Source organism: Balearica regulorum, chromosome 11, assembly GCF_011004875.1.
Source record: "Balearica regulorum gibbericeps isolate bBalReg1 chromosome 11, bBalReg1.pri, whole genome shotgun sequence".
Classification (NCBI taxonomy): Eukaryota; Metazoa; Chordata; class Aves; order Gruiformes; family Gruidae; genus Balearica; species Balearica regulorum.
The window spans coordinates 20,528,136-20,546,671 of record NC_046194.1 but is presented as its reverse complement, the minus strand read 5'-3'; the positions used below and the strand labels follow the sequence as shown (position 1 = coordinate 20,546,671).

General features: G+C 37.8%; 1 protein-coding gene across 1 annotated transcript in view; it reads left to right on the top strand.

Annotated features, from left to right (window-relative positions):
• Positions 1-708: 708 nt before the first annotated feature.
• The window catches only part of AMMECR1 (AMMECR nuclear protein 1), a 105,478-nt gene continuing 87,650 nt past the window's right edge, over positions 709-18,536 (top strand). Inside the window, exon 1 of the mRNA XM_075763638.1 lies at positions 709-880. Within this exon, the coding sequence (XP_075619753.1) occupies positions 709-880 (172 nt within the window). The remainder of the gene's footprint in view (positions 881-18,536) is intronic.

Genomic DNA, 18,536 nt, shown 5'->3' with positions numbered 1-18,536 from the left:
AGTAGTCCTTAGGCTACTGTAATTTTTTCTGGGCACAGTATAGAGATACCAGTGTCTCCTCCAAGGCTGCACCAGTTACTCTGGTAGTTCTTGACATTTTCTCCATAAGTCAGTGTTTGCAGAAAATTTCCTAAAGTGTTATGTTATCCTTCCTTCCTCAGAACTTTACCTGAAATCCCTCTCACCCTGTGGGACCACAAACAGCTTAAGGAGGGAATTTAGCATATACCCTACACAAGGCTGAGCTTTCCAGAAGTTAGAACTGTGCAGTTTGCAAAACATCAGCTTGCCTGACTGCTTTGAAATTTAGGAAATAGGGCACTGCTATAAAATGTTGTCACTACATCACAGATATTACAGTTGAAAAGACCTTTTTTTTTTTTTTTTGTCATATTTCTTCTATTCTGCTGTTGCAGAACTTTCTTCCATGCTGAACTCTTAAGGGTTAACTGGCATTGGGTGGAGGAGGGGGAAATCAGAGGTCAGCTCATGTTCTGATACCAGTGAACTCACAAGTTACTCCTTAAGCATGTGGTTTCATCCTAGGTTCTTCCTGCCAGCAATTTCTCACTTTAATCATACACCCACAGCAACCCAGATCTTTAAATTCAGCAATTCTTTCTCAGGTTTCAGCAAGTCATTGGCAGCCTGAGCTATTTTTGGGATATTTTCTCTACTGCAGATGCAGCTCAGGAAAACGCAGGGAGCATGCTAAAGACCTGCAGCTATTTGCCTTGTACAATTTGCTCATTTCTCTTTATTTCTCTGTTTTCCTGCACTGATCACTTAAAGGACAATCTCTCTTGCAAACAAAATCCCCGGAGCCTGATTAGAGGGACTGAAGGCTCCCAGACACGGATTGCCTGCCAGCCACAGCACGGTAAGGACATGGACACTTTTGGCTAGCCTTGCATTGCAGTTTTTTAAGCTTTGCTGAACGTGTATTTGTGTCCATCGCTTCCAAATCAACACTGCTGGCATGGCAGGCAGTCTCCAGCTCCTGGTCTCCATTTTCATTCCCTAAAATCCTCAGCACTTGTAAGTAACACATTTATACTCACCGTCTCTTTGTGTGTTCTAGAAATCAATGACTGACACTAATTTTGATCAGTTCCAGGGGATGGGGTTTTTTCCTTACATTTTAGCATCTTTTGGAGATCTGTAATTTGTAATTCTGATTGAAACTGTGGATAATTCTATTGCCTGATCTTCCCTATTTTAGGTATATTGTTAGTCTTATTATTTAGCTCAGGAAATTATTCAAATCAGGGAATGATTTTATGTACAGTCAATGGAAACATTATAAAAAAGACCTGCTACTGCTGATTTACAGTTATATACATAGCTTTCTTGTCTGTGTACCAGCTCTGCTATAATACCTTTAAGCTGCCACATAGCAGTGCGCTAACACTACAAAGACATATACAGCAGAAAACCAATGCAGCAGACCGAGCTGTACTAAAAATGAATAGGTTTTATCATGCAGTTCTTTTCATCTGTGCTCACAGAAATGCACTAAGTGAGCTCTGCAAGAATGGTGAGATTCTAATTTCATAGGACATAGTATTTTGTTGAAATACTTGTAAAAATAGTTTAACATCCTCAGGGACATTTTACTTATACATACTACTGCAGGAAGATGAACACAGTTGATGTCTAATGAATGTACAAACCAAATTCTGGGAATCTCTGGTGACAGAAACTGGAAAAGGGATTCTTTTGGTCCTTTCCTGTACTTCGGGCTTTTTAGAAAAACTGGAATTGCTTTATGCTTTATCCTTTCGTGCTCAGTAATATGATTACAAACAGAGAATTCCCCTGAGGGCTTAATGTACATTATCCAAATATTTGATTGCAACTCAGTGTTTGTTGTCCTGTTAGGAGAGGTTTTAGAAAGGCTGACTTTGCACTGAAGGGAGGCCTTCAGATAGAATAAGCAATCAAAAGCTACCTGTGTCTACTGCCAGAACAGACAAGAGCATACTGTACAATTGTAGCCCCACAATACTTCTATCAAAATGCTTAGACATCACAGTCTGCAGCAGAAACAAAAGTTAGTACAGCCTTTGAAACGGTATTTTAGGAACTTGTTCAAACTTCACCTTTCACCTTTTCAATACAGCAGAATTTTTTGCTCATTTTCTAGCTTGCAAATGTTTCTTGAGTGATTCATAAAACCAATTGGAGGGATGGGAGAAATGCTGTACATGCACGTGAGTGGACTGAAGGTCTTTAATGCTTAATTTTCAGTATGGGAAAAGTTCTGATGCTGATATGCAAAGAATTAAAAAAAAAAAAAAAATCCATGCAGGATATAATGACTTACAACTTGGAGCACTAGAAGCAGAAAGTGAAAACTTCAGCTGATATCAATAGATTTAGGATCAGGCTCTGAAAGTGGTATTTTTGCTTCTGAAAGCCTCTCATCAATTTTGAGACAGTTTCCATGATACTGTCTGTGTTGCTTCTGAACATAAGATTGATCTCTGAGTGTGGCTCTCTCACTGGTGAATTTCTGCCTCAGTTTCACTGGAGTCAGATACTAAATTAGCTTAATGAGAAATATGAATCAATCCTTTAGGCCCTAGTTCCATCTTATACCCAATCCCAAATGTTAGCACTCAGCTTGCTGGAAATCTTGAGACTCAACACATTTCCCAGAGACCACAGGAGGAAAGAAATTACTATGGCTGGATGTGTTTTGCTAAGTTAGCAAAGCATTTGATTGTTTACTGTTAACAGAGGAACTGATATGTCATTAGACAAGTTACAAGGCATGCATGTAAATCAAGATCCCACATTTCTCTCTATCAAAAAAAAAGTTACTCTCAGCACAAACAGAAGTTGATTGAAGGAAGTTCTACCACAGGACAGGTCTGGGCAGAATTGAGTGTTTTGGGAATTCAGTGAGATAAAACTCAATACAGTGATAGAGCTGTACAGATAACCATTTAAGCGGTGCTTGTTTGGGCTCACTGTAGAAAATGTCAAACTAAATTGTGCCATTGATAAAAATTATTATTATTAGAAAGACAATGCATATTATTTCACAATATGTGCAGAAAGAAAATAATCTGAATAATGAAAAAGCACATGCCATCTAGGATATGTTAACTTTTTATTTTTAAAATAACCCAGTTGCATACAGGAGCTCTCTGGAAGTTGAAAACCCCATCTTTGTTAGAGAAGGAATATATACCATGGGGATTAGCAACTCTCCAGACGTTCCCAACTGAGGATACACTCATGCTATGTTAATACATTTTTTTTTTGTATGCATATACATGAAATCAGCCACATGCAAAATACTAATGATTAATTGACTCTATAAATGTACTAATTTATAATTCAGCAGCAGCTATGATGCCAGGCTCTCCATAACTCATACTTGATGGTCCTTGCTGAGAGACAAGTATATATAAAGGGCTAATGGATATGAAGAAGGGCAATGGCTAAAGTGAAAGCCATGCTGACATACAGCAGAACTTGTTCTAGAGTCAGAACATAAGTCAAACCCACAATTATTCCTTCACTTGAACAATCTACAGAAGTGGGTCCCTCCAATTTTAATGACATCCTCAGACACACACTAAAGTTACAATAAATAAGTTATTGTACACAAGCACAGCCGTGGTAATTGGCCAGTTGTATTCTCTTCACCTGACTTTTTTTTTTTTTTAAGTTTACTCTTTTCAATTTTAGCTTAAAACTCCGTTAAAAAAAGGTTTAACTGGTCCTGCACTACACTGTAAATGGCTAGACTAAAATTGCCTATAGTCTCAATGGCTCCATTGACATGCAGTAACTTAACTACACTGCAACAACCTGATCAGATGGCTGAGCCCTTCATTAAAATTGAAGGAACAGTTTTATTTTTCCTGGCTGTCACTTTGCACCAGACTAGTTCTATTAAATCCAGTTGAGGGACTGGGCTGAAAGAGGAATTGTCAACAAAAAGTGAATAGTACAAGAATTCTTCAAGGACTGGGTCTGAATTTTAACAGTCTCACAGAGGGGGGCTCTGCAACAAAAAAACAGGAATATACTGTCAAATTTTGCTGACAATATGTTGGGAGGCAGCATCAATTTAGAGGAGGAATATCACAGCGAGGAAATGTAGTAGAAATTTAAGGCTTATCGGAGGCAGGAATAAGCAATGAGGGAGCAGCCTGGAGTGGCAAACTGCAGACTTGTGTGTGAGGAGGTAGGCACAAGCTTGGCTAGTCCAAGAAGCTCAGCTTTTGTCTTCTCTGCAGCTGCCAACCCCTGGCAGCACCAGCAGTCCCCAGTCTTCTCCCAGGTGGCACCAGAAGCATGAAGACACTTGGCAACCCATTCCTCTCCAATCCTCCCATCTCCATTTCTTCCCACATCATCCCATAGCAGGAGTTGGCCTTGGCCTGCTTCTGGCTCTCACCTCAGCCTCTGCCTCTGATAACAGTTACAGAAGCACAGGGAGGTAGTAAGGGCTACCTGGGAAGGATGGACAGCTGGGTGGGAGTGACACAGGAATGGAGACGTAACAGGACATCCTGGGAGAAGGGTGGGAAGAGATAGGCAGACAAGCAAAGTGCAGCTGCTTCCACCCAACACTTCCCAATGTGATACAGCTGAGAAAAAGACAAATCCACTTTACAGAATGCCACTAAAGATAAGGACACTAGAGACAGTGTTGCACTGATGGCATCCTATAAGTGTGGCTGAGTCCCTGTTTGGAATATTATATAGTTCCTGTCACTCACCATACAGAAACATCAACACCTATCATAATGATGAGCCAGGAATATGAGTGCTATTCATAAAGGTATAATCAGGGAAATTAATTATTTAAGATGTATGACAATGTTGGACCAAGAACAAACAGATATAAATCAAGCATAGCAACTAGAATTAGGAGAATACACTGAAGCAGCGAGATGGGAGCAAGAATCCTAACTAATCTTTTTTTTTTTTTTTAAGATGGAGCATAATCAATTACCAAAAGCCCTGTCTGTTTTTGCAAGTTGCTGCAACACTAAAATCACTCCAGGACTGTTTTCCAGGTCACTGTGATACATGCAAAATACATAAGTGAGATACGAGTCATTTCCTGGATGTAATGCATGGATGAAAGGATAGCTGCTATAATTTACATTAGCAGATGTTGCTCCTTTTGCCATCGCTTGTATCTCTGTACAAAGACTGAGATAACATCGATGCGATAACATCAGCCTCTGAGACACACAAATGAAACTAGCACTTTGAGTTAGAGAAGAATGAATGGAGCAAACTTGGTTCTTGTTGATATTCTGAAGAATATACGAAATCTGTTATGAGGCTGCACAGATTAGGTATACTGAATGTATTTTAAATGTAAACAACTACCAAAAAGTTATTTTCATGTTAAGATGTTTCCTCTTTTGCTCAAAACCCAAGTTGATATGGAAGTCCAACAGGCTGCCCTCACTGTGGAGGGAGGGGAAGACTGAGACCGTGAGACCCTTACTTCTTTTTTCCCTAAAATAAAATGGAATTGAATGCCACAGGGCTGACAGACAGAGACTATACTATAGCTCTGGACTGATTGGTCTGTTGGACACCAAAGCAACAGACCTCAAGCACCAAGGCTAAAATTTTTGTCAAAAGCATGTCAGAGTATCATAACACAGTTTCTACGTAGATTCTACAATGGCCATATAGATTACAGTATGTTTGACTTGTATACTTCAGAGGTCTTTCACAGGCTGCAGTATCAATAAAGAGAAGGTTCTAGATAGTCTTCAACAAATCGGCATTTCTGTTGCAGTTAACCTTTAGAAATGGATGGCTGTTCTTTTCAAATTGACTTTTGAAAGATATCCTTGCAAAATTTATGACTGAAATTCCATCCCTAAACCTGGAATCAGTCACTGCAAATTCCGTAATATTCAAGTACTTAAATTATCTTGAGACTGTAAGGCAGCGAGCTCTCACAGCAGCAACAGGGAGTACAATGTATCAAAGAGATCTGTTTAAAGAGGACATGTCTGAGGCTACATAAAACAGCAGCTACAAGAAACAGTTCAATTGCAGTCACCGGGTAATTTTACCTTAACTGCACTGAAAAGAAAAAAATCCATTGGAAATAAACCCATTGGATGAAAGGACTAGATTTCTGGCATTTAAGATATCTAATTTATTGCCAAAAATAAGTAAAATTGTTGAAACAGGTAAGCTGGATACTTCAAAATGTTACCTACATAAAGACTGACTTAGTTGCATCACTTAATAATTTTCCTTAGAACTAGTTGAGAAAACAAACCATTGTCATTAACTTTTCATGAATTTCATTTACAATGCTTTGAAGTCTGCAAGATAGATAGATATAGTCCCTGATACCATCTTTTGGCTTTCTAAACATTGGCTGCAGTTAAACACAGCTGCAATAAACTTCTTAACCTTCCCCATTAATCTGTCAAACTCGCTTTAGTCAGCTATAGTGGATACTTCTCTGATCTCACTGATTCTTGATTGACTTTGGGTTTACTACATATGATGATCAGGCCAGCAATCATAAGGAGAACCATTAGCAAAGGCATCTAAAAATGGTATTCCTTCTTCAAAGTCCAAGCCCATGCCACTAAGGCACATCAGTGACAGATACTAATGACATACAGCAGATCCTAACTCCGACTTCTCCTCATTGCGCAATATCATTTCCTCTGCCACATTCTGTTAGTAACTCAAGTCACTAGTTTTAGATAAAGCTAGATAAAGTATACAAACTCAAAGAATATAATGTATCAATGCAGCAACGGTCTACTAAATGTAAATACTACTTTTAACAAGGAAACAAAGTTTGGCTCTATTAACACTGTCTCTCATTTATGCTGTGACTACGTCCTTCTTGATGCCAGACACAGTATTCAATTGTCAGTCCTCAAAATCTGAAGGCATAAAATGGCTCAAACAAAATATTTTTCCGTTTGCAAAGGAAAAAACAAAAGGTCTTAGCTGGGAAAAAGGAAAGAGATTATTACCACTAAGTATGAGAAGGCCTTCAGATAAGATATTGATCTAGTCATATTTTTGTCTAATAATTTAACCATTTTAGAGTTAGACAGAAACAAATGATATTTCAGCCTTGCAGAGCATGCTGACATCACACAGCCCCCAAATTTAGTTCTTTCATGTACTTTGTCTGTGCTGGTGTTATTAATAGGCACACTAAAATGGGAACTTCACCCTGGCTCAGCTTTAACTCACTGAATGGCCTTGGGCATCACATAACCTCTGTCTCCAGTTCTCTATCTGCATAATGTATTTGTCTATCTAGTGATTTTACAGAATCATGGGGCAAATAAATGAGCCACTTCACAGACTTTTTAGATTGTAATACACTGGCTTCCCTTATAATCCCTGTGCGCTTTTATAATATATTTCCTGAATTTTAACATAAACTTGCCTTTTTCATGAAGGCAATCAAACTGTTCAAACAGAAGGAAGAACTACTTAAAACTTCCAAATTAAGCCTCCTAGGATTAGTACCTTGAAGTAAAGGAATGGAACCATAGCCACATCACAAAGTTTGTAGTCTCACAGCCCAAAATATCTTTATTTGGTGATGTTTTTTTAAAAAAAGCTCTTCACTGTTCAGGGGAAAGAGAAGAAAGAAGGAAGCTTAATTTCTCACCTTGCAAAGAAACAACAAATAATGTGGTTAGAAAAATCTGCACTGCAAAGTATGATCTGGCCATACCAGGTGGAAGAATCTGTCAACCAGTCTCCATTATTAAACTAACAGGGGAAAGAGCTACATCATTTTGGAATCCAAACTGGCTCTGAGTGCCGGGACAGTCATATTCATTTGACTGCACCAGAGGACATAAATCCTCTGTGTAGCTGGGATGATTTGCCCAAAGGTAATTGAGTTAGTTAGTTATACGCTTAGTTAATTTTTTTCCCATTGTCCATTGAAACTATTCAAATTTTCTAGCCTTCTCTAGATTATAACTTCTCTGCTTCAAGTCTGACCCTTTTGGTCTCAAAGACAGAAAGACCCCTCTCATCAAGGAAGCCCCTGAGGGGCTATACTCAGTACTCAAATGTTCATTTATTTATAATAGGAGTCTAAAGTAGATGCAAAAAAAAATTAGAGAGTCATCTGACATTAAGTTTAAAACGCAAAGAAGGACAAAGCAAGCACATAAATTATCAAAAGTTTACTAGTTCAACACTGATTATTCCATCAGGGAATGCCAGGAGATAATCTCCACACTGCAGCTTTACAAAGTCCAGACGTTAGGCTAACTACTGATGTTTCATTAGATACAAGTGATTGGATCTTTCAAGGTGGTAATCTTTGGATGCTCACTCGTCCATCATTTTCTTATTTTTTCTTATGACTTGGTTTGATCTTTGCTTGGATTAGGGTCTAGATCAAAAATGAACAGGAAAGGAATATTTGTAATCCTGGGATACCTAAGGCATACATTGAACACTGTTGCCTTAGCTAAGTGAGCAGTGAGTTGTTCCCCAAAGTTAGGCCCTCTCAGCTATGCTAACCAGGAACACGGATCTCCAGATAGCACAACTCCCAGAGTTGCTCCCTAATTATATCACTACAGAACAGTAAGAAAAAAATAATGTACAACACAAATAGGGCTGTATGAAGCTATGTATGAATGCATAACTGATGCCTGGTGTTGGAAGTTCCTTGTCCACTCCACAAGAAAAGAGTATTCAGAGCTCAAATCTAACTCACAGCTTGTGTTCTCATGGAACTTGGCAACAGGATGAGGAAAAAAAAACCCTCTAAAGATGATCTAATCACTAATGATGACATAATTACTATGACATAACTACAAATTTATGATATATCTAGTCTGACAATGCTATTTTAGGATGATAGTTCAAACAAGGATGCAAAAAACCCAAGGTCTAATTCATTCCCAGTGTAAACTGGCAGTATTCCTGTTGTCTTCAATGGGAGATTTACTTGTTCATCCCAGTTCTAACTTTGGGTCAGCATCTTTCCAATATTTAGGATTGAGTTGCATCAGTCTAAAAACTACTCACTCTTAAATCCAAAGCAAGCATCTCCAGGGAGTTGGGGGAAAGGCATATTTTCATGTAAGTATCTGCATTTAGACAGAACATTTAGATTTGCTGTTATTGGAGTAACTTATTCATGTAAAGAGAAAAGTTTTTTAAAAAATAAATTAAACAGCCTCAGAGGCAGAGCAGCAAGAGCCTGTTGAAAATATCTATGTGACTCTTTTATATCCAGATAACCAGAAAGCAAGACTTGAAAGTTGCTTCATGGCTGAGCAAAATAAAGTCTAACACACAATTTGATGGCAATGGCTCTGAATGTCAGATGGAAAAACGTACAAATCCTTAGCAAAAAGAGAATGAAAGACAATGGGAAATTTGGGTACAGAGAGCCCCCAACCATGATACTCACTAGTAGACAAGTTTACCATAGAGGAAACCTGTGGTGATGTTAAGCTGAGGAAAGAACAGGACGAGTCCCTAAAATAGAGAATAATGAGGAAGAAAGAACAGGCAGAGCCTTAGATACGTGTAAGCTGCTTGGGTTATGTAAGCAACAATAATAAATTCAAACATTAAATCAGAATGAAATGTTTCTACTTTTTTGTTTTGCAGGAAATGGGATTTTGTTTTCATTGTGATGCAACCAAATGAGTTTCAAAACAGCAAAATTTCCTGAGGAAGGGAAATTTTGAGTTGTGCTATGTGAAATACTTTAGTCACGTTAGTGTGTGACTTGCAGTAAAACACAAAAAGATACTCCACCCTACTGCAAGCCAAACTGTAACAGTAGTAAGGCTAGAGGATCAGCAGTACCCCACAGCCAAACCAAAAGTATTGCAACAGAAAGTTCTTGATCCTGGAGAAAACACTTCACCATAGGTTGGGCTATCTTTAAAATTGCTGTGATGATAAAGCATATATTTAGATACTTTATTATCTGAGGGATTTTGCCAGAGTAGCTCTACGAAGGGAAAAATGAAGAGAGAACTGAGGCAGCCAAGTGGTCCATTATGTCTTCTCAGAAGACAAAAGAGTGAATCATTTATGATTAGTTTGATAAGCAAAACCACTGGGTTTAGAGCTTAGCTATAAATACATTTTTTTATGTGGTTATTCATTTACTATTTAATGATGGTTGGTTAAAAGATGAGGTTGCCCAAGATCTGTATCCATTACCATCAAAGGATAAGTGCCTAGGACTTGTGGACAGGTGCTGTTTATTGACTTTGATATATTGCATAAATATTGTGGCCATACCTCAATGACTCAGTCAGGTCAGGTCAGGGTGTGCTGCTCAAAACTACAAATATCGAACAAGTGAAATCCCTGAATCAGTATTTTACATATTAAAACATAAAAAGTAATACAAGTTTTATAAAAGCACAGGATTTGAACTGTAGTTTCTGAACTGCTAAGTTACTTTCAGTAATGATCATCTAAATTTTCATCCACTGTAACTATTCCTTCATGTCAAAAAAAGAAATCGACTGGGCTCCATTGCCTAATGGCACTGCAGGTTTCTGCCACTAGAGTGTGTCAAGGCATATGCAAGGACTAAACTTCATACTCCGTATCGTTGAATCCAAACTACTACCATAGCATTGGACAAAGACGAGCAGCTTGGATGTACCATTCTTCTGATTTCCTGCCTGGCTACAAGAACCTATCTTAAAGGTTATACTATAGAGAAAAGGTTTCATCCCATGACTCTGCTTATGTTGGGTATAGGGATTTTCATATGAATACTGAACAACACAGGCGTTCAGAAACAGTCCAGCCAATTATAAGATCCATTGCACTGTGCCTATGTTTTCAGTTCAATGTCAATGAAATATCCCTTCCAGGCTAAGACTCTTACTTTGATGCAACACAATAACCCTGTTATTTTGTATTGAAAATTCAGCACATCCAGTCAATGTATGTAAATCTCTCCCTCCCTGCTTCTCTTCCTGCTGGATGTGTGCAGTTGAACAGTTGCAGTAAAATTTGGGGACACCCCCCCCCCCCCCCATACCTATGTAAAACCTGGAAATCTGCTGTTGTGCTGAGAATGGAGATGCTCTGCTGTATTTAAGAAATCAATTTGAAGAGAAACTATAAAAGCCCCTCTCTTTGATAGTAAAAAAAAAAAAATCAGAACAGTTAAAATTAGAAATGCGTAGGCATAAAGCATTGCCAGTTTCAAACAGAATATGTTGAAATGTACACATTTGGAAATGCTAAAAATCAGGTTCTGCCTCCATACTTTACTGAATCGAGGCTTGGCCCCTTCTCCATCTGTAAAACTGTACTGACGGTGCTCCCTTCCTCTCTCTTTTTGCTCATTTTTGTCTCTTCAGATTGCAAACTCTTATTAGCTGTTTTGATTACAGAGGCTAGCTCTTAGTAATAGTTTTTCACTGTCCATAGTGTCACCCTCTTGCTGAAGATTTTAGCTACTAGATCAACCCTAGTAACTTTTCTTTAAAATACATTAAAAAAAAAAATGTAAAAACCCAACAACACCCAAACAACTACCGTATGGGAGACAGGAATTCTACACATAAATTTGTAGTCACATACATGCTCAAGTGGTGTTCTGAATGGAGACATGCAGCACTTGATTTCACTATCTACTTCATTGCCTTAGAAAAGGTCTGCTAAGCCTTCCTTAGAAACTGTATCAGCTTTCTGAGTTTCCAAAGGTCCGCAGTGTTGTAGTGACAGTGATGACTGAGCAAAACACCTTCTGAATTCCTTAAGGATCCTTCCAAGTCAGCCACATAGGGTCAATAAAATCATGGGAGAAGAACCCCAGATCGGCAGATTCAGCCTTTGAGTTGCCCAGACCAGCCTGAGAGGAAGAGAGAGTCTGACTGGGCACCTGGAGTTCTCATCTCCTGCTCTGTAACTTTACCTGAAAATTGTAAATGTATTTATTTGAAATGAACTGGTGGCTGACAAGAGAACAAGGAATATGAAAGAACAAATAGTATAAGGGAAAGATCTGTGACCGATGAAGTCTCTTTTACTCAGTGTATACTGAGCTAATGATATGTTAGGTAGGCATCCCACAATCACATCAGAACTAAGAGATCCTTCTTTTCATGTGTAGCCTGCTGAAATCACAAATCCTCGCACACTACATTTTCCTCCCAAAGAACAGGAATACAGGACAGGCAGAGGAGGCAGCAAGGCTCAAGGTCTAACACTGGTACAGCACAAGGGAGGAACTATTGCCCTTATACACTAACAGAGGTGTAAGCAATTATCTTTTCACAAGTCACCTGAAAATTATCAGGTAGCATCTCATGAAGATATCATAAATAGAGCTGAGCAAGTGAAGTTTTCTCCAGTTCAATAAGCAAACCAAAAAGTCAGAAAGAAGCAAGCAGAAACTTCAGTTCACATACAGCTCACATCATAGAATATTTTTTTTCTTCCAAAATAAAACCCAAGTAATTTTAATTTGAGGTAAACCTGAAATACTACATTTAATTAAAAATAAAACATTTCATGCCATTGTTAAAAAAATTACTTTTTTATTTAGGCTAATTTTGAAGTGGAAAACGGTATTTCAGTTTCAAAAGATGAAAAGTTTTATTTTAAGAATGTTAAAATATTTCCTTTAAAAACTGAGAACATGTTTTCATATTTTTCCTATCATTTCACTTGAAACTATTTCAACATGATCCCAAAAATGGACCCATTCCTTTCAAACCTCTGTTACTCTAGGAATTTAAAAACCATTCAAAATTTTTGTCTGGCTCTACTCATAACGGTTGGACTTGATGATCTTAGAGGTCTTTTCCAACCTTAAGGATTCTATGATTCTATGATAAATTCAAGCAGCATTTTGGCCCTACAATCTTGGGAAAGGAAATATTCAAAGGCCTTTCTAAAATACCTTTCCGTTTCCTGCCACTACATCCCTAGTTGATGTTGCTTGAATCCTTGTGCAGCGGTAGCTTTACCCTCACCATGGCAGAGTCCCTCATTAAACATTTTCTACAATTACAGTGTGAAGGCTAGAAAGAGAACTTGCCGCTTTTATAAAGAGGGAAGAACACCCAGGAGAAGGTATTTAAATTATGTCCTGGGGCAGAACGAAGTTGATTTATGTCAGGGATTATTTTTATCTCTCTAGTCAACTAGAAGTTATGCAGCAAAATCTGCATAGGCACAGACATGCAGCACTGCTTTGTACCACTCTGACAGTGCTTGAAAATAAAGGAAATTTAACAGCAGGCGGAGCTCTGCCCTTCTGCAGCCCTTCATGCAGTTCTCTGCGGGAAGGATTTCTTCCCAGGCCAAGCACCCAGGAGCTGGCTCTCTGCTCAGGTAGGCACCATATCTACCCAGTTTGCACGGCTCAGGCAGTACGAGCCAGACTTCGCTTGCAGATTGCCAGTGGAAGGAGACTCTTGGGTTTGGCTCCTGCATTTACTACTCCACACTTGTCCTGGCATAATGATGATGGAAAAATGGGATGGTTATGGGAGAATCTCTTGCCCTGTTTTTCACATGCATACTGCCACTAAGCATCTCTAATCTGTGCTGAGATCAGGATAGTTGAACCATGAACACCTGGGATCTTTCTCCCTCCTTTTTGGGCTGGCTCTGACACAGGGACAAATGTATTCTTCCACCCCTGAGACCTCAATCCAAAGCCCACAACCTTTCCATTGATTTCTAAAATCCTTGGATAAAACCCTAACCAATTATCTCCGCAGAATAACAACAGGAAAGCAAAAAAAAACCCCACAACTGTGAAATTACCTCTGGAAGAGGAATGGCTATTTCCTCAAGATTTTTTCCTTTGAAGACAGGCAGTATATTTACTGAGTTTTTAACATGTAGAGGCATGTATTCAGTTGCCCAAAAGAACATGATCTAAAACATTAAATCTCTGCATTTAATTTCCATGGGTAGAGAAGAAAAATCAGTAAAAAGCTGCTAGAATTAAAAAAAAACCAAACCAAACATTTCCAAGCAGCTTACTAAAATAAAATAAAAATGACTTGGATTTTAAAATTCTCTTGCCATGTTCGAAATACCAACACTGCACCACATGTCCAGTGCTTGCAAGCAAGAACAAATTCATTATAAACTAAAACTATGTTTTCCCGTGGCACTGGTGAACAAGCAGCGACGAGCAAGCTCATAAATAACAAATTTAAATGCATTTGTATGATAATAAATGTAATGATCTATATAGCTGAATTCTAATAATCTAGTGAATATAGTTCCTAAATTACAGAGTTAAGGAAATAATTGGATTCTCTTCATCTTGTCTGTGGGCTCTGAGTAGCATATTGTGCGTTCCCTAGAACTGAGAAAGGACAACACTCTGGAAAAGGAAGGAGTTACATCCAGAGGCCATCAAGTAGCTTTAACTTTATGATGAGGAGCTTTTTATCTTTTTTCTTCTTTTAAATTTTCTAAGTAAAAATACCACTTATTTTAAGATACACCCCCCCCCCCCCCCATCCTTTGAAACAAATACAATTGACAATCAGTGAGATATGGTATAAAGAAAAAGATAATTATCAAAACAGTAGCTAAAAGGAATAGTTCTTAGTGCAATCACATACTTTGAAATTTCAAACAGCACATGTTCACAAGAGCTAAGATGTGATTTTACATTATTTAATACAAGTATAGAGATGCAGTGGATATATATGTTTTCCTAATGAACCTATCTCAGAGTTCTTGACATTTTGAATCAGAGCAGCAAAAAGCACTGGGGCATAAGATGGGGTAATGCAAAAATAAAAAATTTAAAATAGAAAAAAAAAATTGTACATGTTTTTCTGCTAAATACGTGGTATACACATACTATTATACTCACAAGCTTTATTCCTTTCTTGGCATGAATTTTTATGGCAACATTACTTGGAAGTAGAACACAAAGACTATAACATATATTACAGATTTTACACATGTAAATAGTGTTCTGCCAACTAAAATAAAAAAAAATTGAGTCCTATATTATATTTGGTTATCTTTTTTACTGTTATGAGAGGAATCTCATATCATTCCTATAAGATAATGACATCGAATAAAAGCAGATGAAATTTGCACAATAGTTTGCAAGAAAGAGAACTATTTTTTAATCTCCATTTTACATAAACAAAGCCGATAATAGCAAACCTTCTGGTGAATAAATTATTAGCAATTAGACTTAATTTGGGTAGTGTATACTATCAGAGCATTTCAGTGGTAGACAAATGCAATTTGAGAGAGGTTTGTTCTCTAGCAGTAAAATAACAGGCTGAGGTCACTTTAAACAAATGTTTGAAATGCAGTGTGTTATTATTATTTCAATCACTGCCAATTGCCTTTACTTACTATAATTATTGTTTCATAAGATTTAGAACAAACATGTTTTGCTATCTGCTGCAAGACAACCTATCACAAATTGAGGTGACTCAGATTGAAACTGGTCTTATTGTAAGCACATTCTGAAGCCAAGATTTTAATCCTAATATAAATTATTCAAATCTCCTCACAACTGTACCTGTTTCCTTTAAACAATGAAGTAAATCTCGTATGAATTTTGCCCTTCCTTCTCAGAGATGGCTGCTCCTCTGATTCTCTTAGTCAGGACTCACCCATTCCAAGCATTAATTCCTTTCTACCACTTTTCCTTTCCTAATTTTCCAAAAGGAATCTTAGTGACTACAGTTGTCTGATTTTGTCAAATGTAACTAATTTACAGCTTTCTACAAGCTTTGCGGAGTGGATTCCCTTTTTTCCACAGAAAAGTGATGCAACAGGCCACCCTGTTTTATCTAGCAAATTAAAAGCAAACATTGGAATAATTTACTTGCAATCTAATGCCTTGCTAATGAACAGAAAACTACCTGATAATGTTTCTCATGATAATTTTTTTGCACACTGATGTTGGTGATGACCAGCAGTGGCTTTGCTGAGGGAACATATGGTTGGGACACTGATGACCAGAGATGACGTGATGTTGACTTTAGTGACTTACCCAACGTTTTTAAAGTAGACTGTCTTTTGATGTCCTAACTTCTAAGTGGTTATAGTAAGATAATGCCATCAGATTTTCATAAGTAAAAAGTACAAACATGTTCCATGGTCATCAGCTGGACAGTTATCACAGCATTTCTCTTCTTGTGCAATTGTTTGTAATAACAATTACCTCAAATATTGACAATCATAAGTACATTGTAATATTAAATGCTGTATAAACAAGTAACTATCTTTCCAATAGATGTTAAATGTTTTAAAATAGAAACTTTAAAAGTTTCATAAGAAATGCATTCATAACGTATCAGCTTTGCAAAAAAATCCAAAACAAACCTCCAAACTTCTAATTTATCTTTCGGGGGGAAAAAGGTGTATGTAGGATAGTTAGCACAAACGGCTTTTATTACCTCCTCGGTCTTGGAATCCGTAAATGTATCAATACAACGGTTCATAGCACTCACTTCATATATCGCAAAGAGAACAGGTTTCCTGCATTGTCCTCATGGGGCCCATAAAAATTGAAACTCTGCATTAAGGCAATAATTGTAATCAAACCACATACTTCAGCCAGCAATCCACAGGACTCAGGAAAGAGTTATCTTCCCTGATGCACAATTAGTTTTTATCTATTGGATTTAGGTTTGGGCATTTTTCACCTCCCTCTGAGGCATCAGCTCAGCCCTAGATGTCTGGACATACATCCCAACTCTACCCACCTAGATCACATCAGAAGTTCAATCAGATAGTGCCAACAGACTTTTAAAATTAAAAGCAATGTAATTCAGCAGCGCATGAATCATATTCTTCTGCTGGCAGCTATGCAACTTCTAAAGCTCATCTGCTGATTCTTGTTCCAAAGCAGAAAGAAATAATTTTATCTTCATGTAACAATTTCTCAAATAATTCCACAAAGTTTGTATATCACAAATGGCTTTTCTGATATTTTGATTTATTTTCCCTAGTAGTGACAACTCTATAAGTAGGACTAGAGAAGTGTACTATTATGTTACAGAATTCTGTTTTGTTTAATATATTTCTAGTCTTCATGATGCTTTTCATGACTGTACAGCACGGCCCACACCCTCCACAATCCTGAGACCCTTTCCTCTTTACTTCCTCCCTGCTCTGCATTTTTTGTTTTTACAGCCCTTTTTCTCAAGTACACAACAGCCTAGGTTGGTCATGGAGTCCACCTCATGATGGACTGCAGCTTCAGACCTCTGAGTAAAATACAAATATGATCACATTTGACATGGCTTCTTTTCTTCCCGATATCAGCATGACAACACAGTTGATGGCAACATAGCTGTGTTAGAGCCTGGGCTGCTGCTAAGAAGGGAACTTGGGGAAACATGCTAGCGATGTGACTGTAAAATCTGTAAGCACAAAATGTCTTTGACGTATCTTCTTACCTCTATACTGGGGAAAGGAATACGGAAGTCACACATGGTATTATTTCTCTATTCCTGGGATAACCGAGGAGGGCTACCCATAGGGTCAGAATTCATACAGAAAATCCCAATATTCTTCACCTCCATAAAAGCTATTAAGATCACATGTAAGATTTGGGGAGAAGAAAATTCTTCATCTCTTTAGGTGCTGACAGCACTTAGAACAACCTTAATTTGATCTACTCTTGATCCCTTTTCTGTTTACGTCCTTGGTGCCAGTAGTTCAAAGAACAGGATATTCCTTATCCCCCCTTCTCCTCCTCTGCAAGTCCTCTGCGTCATTCTTTGAACTTTGTTCTCAGTATCTCTTACTTACCCTCTCTGTCTGGCAGACAAGGCAACCTTTGGGACCCTTGTGCTCTTAGTGTCACCACAGGGCAGAGGTTACAATCCATAGAAGAGCTGTCTCCTGCCAGGCTGTCAGCAGTATGCTGATATGACAGCTTGGCAAGTATTTGAGAATGTCACTCCTAGCAAAACAACTGTCCTGAATGGTATTTGTGGTATATACAACCACATATCCACCAACAAAAAGCCCTACAATATTCAGCTCTAATATATATTTCAAATGAGATGCCCACAGGCACTTATAACATAAGTACATGTCAGTAGCCATATGTGCTGTAATCCTCCTCTTTATACATATACTCAGCATAATCCTTTCATGCACCATATATCTAATCTGTATTCTCTGCTTTGGATGCAAGATTAATCTAAAAATTTCAGAATTAATTCAAATGCATTAAATAGAATATAAATCTTCATTACTTTGGCTACCAAGCAGTTAAAGAATGTGGCAAATGACCAAATCATCAGTCTACCATTCAGTTTCAGCTATATGCTGTGCTATCATTTCATTTCAGGTTCTTCAAAGCCCTGCAGCTGAACTACAGACGGGTATTTAATGCAGAATTGTATCTTTTGGGGGAATGTGTTATTTTTAAATGTTTAATAATTATGAATTCATTTGCCATTCTTTTTATAAGCAGGGGATCATAATGAACTCATCTGTTATTCATGTGAATGTCAAATGTGTTCCCACAGGAGTTTTATTCTAATTCACTATTAGTTAGTGGACTCATAAAATAAAATGCT